Source organism: Bolinopsis microptera, chromosome 10 (assembly GCF_026151205.1).
Source record: "Bolinopsis microptera isolate Bmic1 chromosome 10, MBARI_Bmic_1.0, whole genome shotgun sequence".
NCBI lineage: Eukaryota > Metazoa > Ctenophora > Tentaculata > Lobata > Bolinopsidae > Bolinopsis > Bolinopsis microptera.
Window position 1 is genome coordinate 140,844 of NC_087081.1, and position 2,322 is coordinate 143,165.

At 39.2% G+C, this 2,322-nt stretch overlaps 1 protein-coding gene across 1 annotated transcript; it reads left to right on the forward strand.

Moving 5' to 3' along the window:
- Positions 1-238: 238 nt before the first annotated feature.
- On the forward strand, positions 239-1,219 carry LOC134822273 (putative transporter svop-1). Its single transcript, XM_063833180.1, has one exon. The coding sequence runs from the start codon at positions 258-260 to the stop codon at positions 1,200-1,202; it is 945 nt and encodes a 314-aa protein (XP_063689250.1). The 5' UTR covers positions 239-257; the 3' UTR covers positions 1,203-1,219.
- The last annotated feature ends 1,103 nt before the right edge of the window (positions 1,220-2,322 follow it).

Here is a 2,322-nt window from a genome sequence, read left to right on the forward strand (position 1 = left end):
GAATGAGTATCGGCCGATATAATAGTGCGACAAAGTGCGGTGTTAGGTCAACAGTGCAAATCTGCACCCACTGCACTTATGTGTTGCCTCTGTGTCTCGTAATACCGCGTTCTGATCGTATGTACATTTTACGAGTCCACTCGGCAGATTGTTTTGCATTTAGAATTACGCACTTAAAACTGTAGTAACTAGTGCCAAATGGTTTAAATTCGCTGAAGCTCAACTTTTCACCAGCACAGGCAAATGAATAAACAAACATGAATGAAATAAAAGAAATCACAAACGATGGAGACTCCACCATTGCCAAATATGGGTCAACCTCACAAGCGTCGGATGAAAAGCTGCTTGAACTGAACGAGATCTATGAAATGATAGGACTTGGTCCTGCACAATATCTTTACTGGACCTTAGTTGCTCTGGTGGCGTATTCTGACTATGCTGAATTGACTGTTATGGCAGTTATTCTTCCTTCTTTGAGATGTGAATGGGGTCTAACTGCAGGTTTTGAAGCAGCTATCACAATATCAATGTATGGCTCTTATGCACTGTTTGCAATAATGTTCGGAAACGTTGCAGACAAATTCGGAAGGAAAACTGTGATTCAATGGTCGACACTTTTGTTGTTATTGGCAGCAATTTGTGGCGCCTTATCGCCAAATAAGTGGGTCTTTCTTGCAACTAGGTTGGTGACTGGTGCATGCATTGGTATCAATCTCAGCTGCATAGTCTGCTACACCGCTGAGTTTGCCGAAAGCAAGTATCGAGTCTTTGGAGTCCTGGCGTTTTCGTTAGGTTTATGTGGTGCCTTCGGAGCAGTCAGCGGAGTGGCATTTCTAGTCCTAAAAAATGTTGGATGGCATTGGTTAATCATCATTGTCTCACTTCCTGCTGTCCCTGCTTTAATCTTGATTCTTGCACTTCCTGAATCCCCTCGATTTCTTTGTGTCAGTGGACAACAGGACAAAGCAATGAAAGCTGTCAGGACCATGGCCAAGCTTAACAGAAGAAAATTACAAGAAAAAATAAAAATGGCCTGTTTTGTTGACGAGGAACTGGGGTCATACTCTAAGATCTTGAACAAGGACAACAGAAAGTCAACCATCGCCCTCTCCGTCATGTACTTCTGCAATATTTTTATCGAGTTTGGCCTGATAGTGTGGCTACCCCTGATGTACAGTGCTCACATGTGTGGAGCAGCTTAATCACCACAGCATAAATGCCAAAGCTTGACACAAGATGATCTGCTGAAGTTGACGATTGTTAGTGGAGGAAGTATTTTGGGTGCAATAGCGGCTGTGATTTTAGCACAACGAATTGGCCGGCTCATACCAATAAGAGTGGCAAGTTTGATCATGTTGCTATCGATAGCAACACTATTTGTGTGTGTTAATGAATCGCTTACTTTTGCAACAACTATGATTGCTAAAATTGTTGAGGCCTTTGTGAATACCACACTTTGGATCATGATACCAGAAAGTTTCCCCACTTGCATCCGATCTACAGCAACTGGTATCATCAACAGTTGTGGAAAAATAGGAGGCGTTTTCGGGACGGCGTGTGTCTATTTATTGTTCTATGTAAGCCCCTATTCTGTGGTTGGTATCTTTCTTTTCTTTTCTTTCGTTGGATTTGTAGGGACAATGGTGTACGATAGGGAGACTAAGTATGAGATTCTCCAAGAGAAGTGAAATAAAACCTTTTAGAGATTGCAGATGTAGCGAGATCTTATTTGAAAAATTATAAAAATGTTGCGTATCAACTACTGCAAAAAGTTCCAATTCTTGTATCCCAGATGTTAAATTTCAAAAGCGATGTTAAATTTTGTCAAAGCTTTGATCGTTCCATGTTTGTTGGTAAAAACCTATATTCTTGACTAGATATTTTAAAAAATCTTTATTTAATAAGACTTTAGTTGTGGTTTTAGCAAATGATATTCAATATTCGGTTGCAATTTCCAACCCCAACCTTCAAATTGTTTGAGTTAAAATTATTGATTATAGATATTGAGTTTGACATAGGCACACTAAATACACAGTATTCTTTATTATACATGGTCTCATGTCACGATACTTATTTGTTGATGAATTAGCTACTCTCTAACTTCTAAATATTGTACAACAAGTGTACGCAGTCACCATCTGCTCCAGATTCGTAGATTATTTGTATCAATTTAAGGTACGAACAACGAAAACAAGAGTAATAACGATGGTTACAAGATATTAAACTATAAAACAACACAATGAATAATTCGACAAACTCCTGTTTTAACTCCTAGTTCACCAGACTTATATTGCCCAAAATCACCCACCGATCTAATGATCT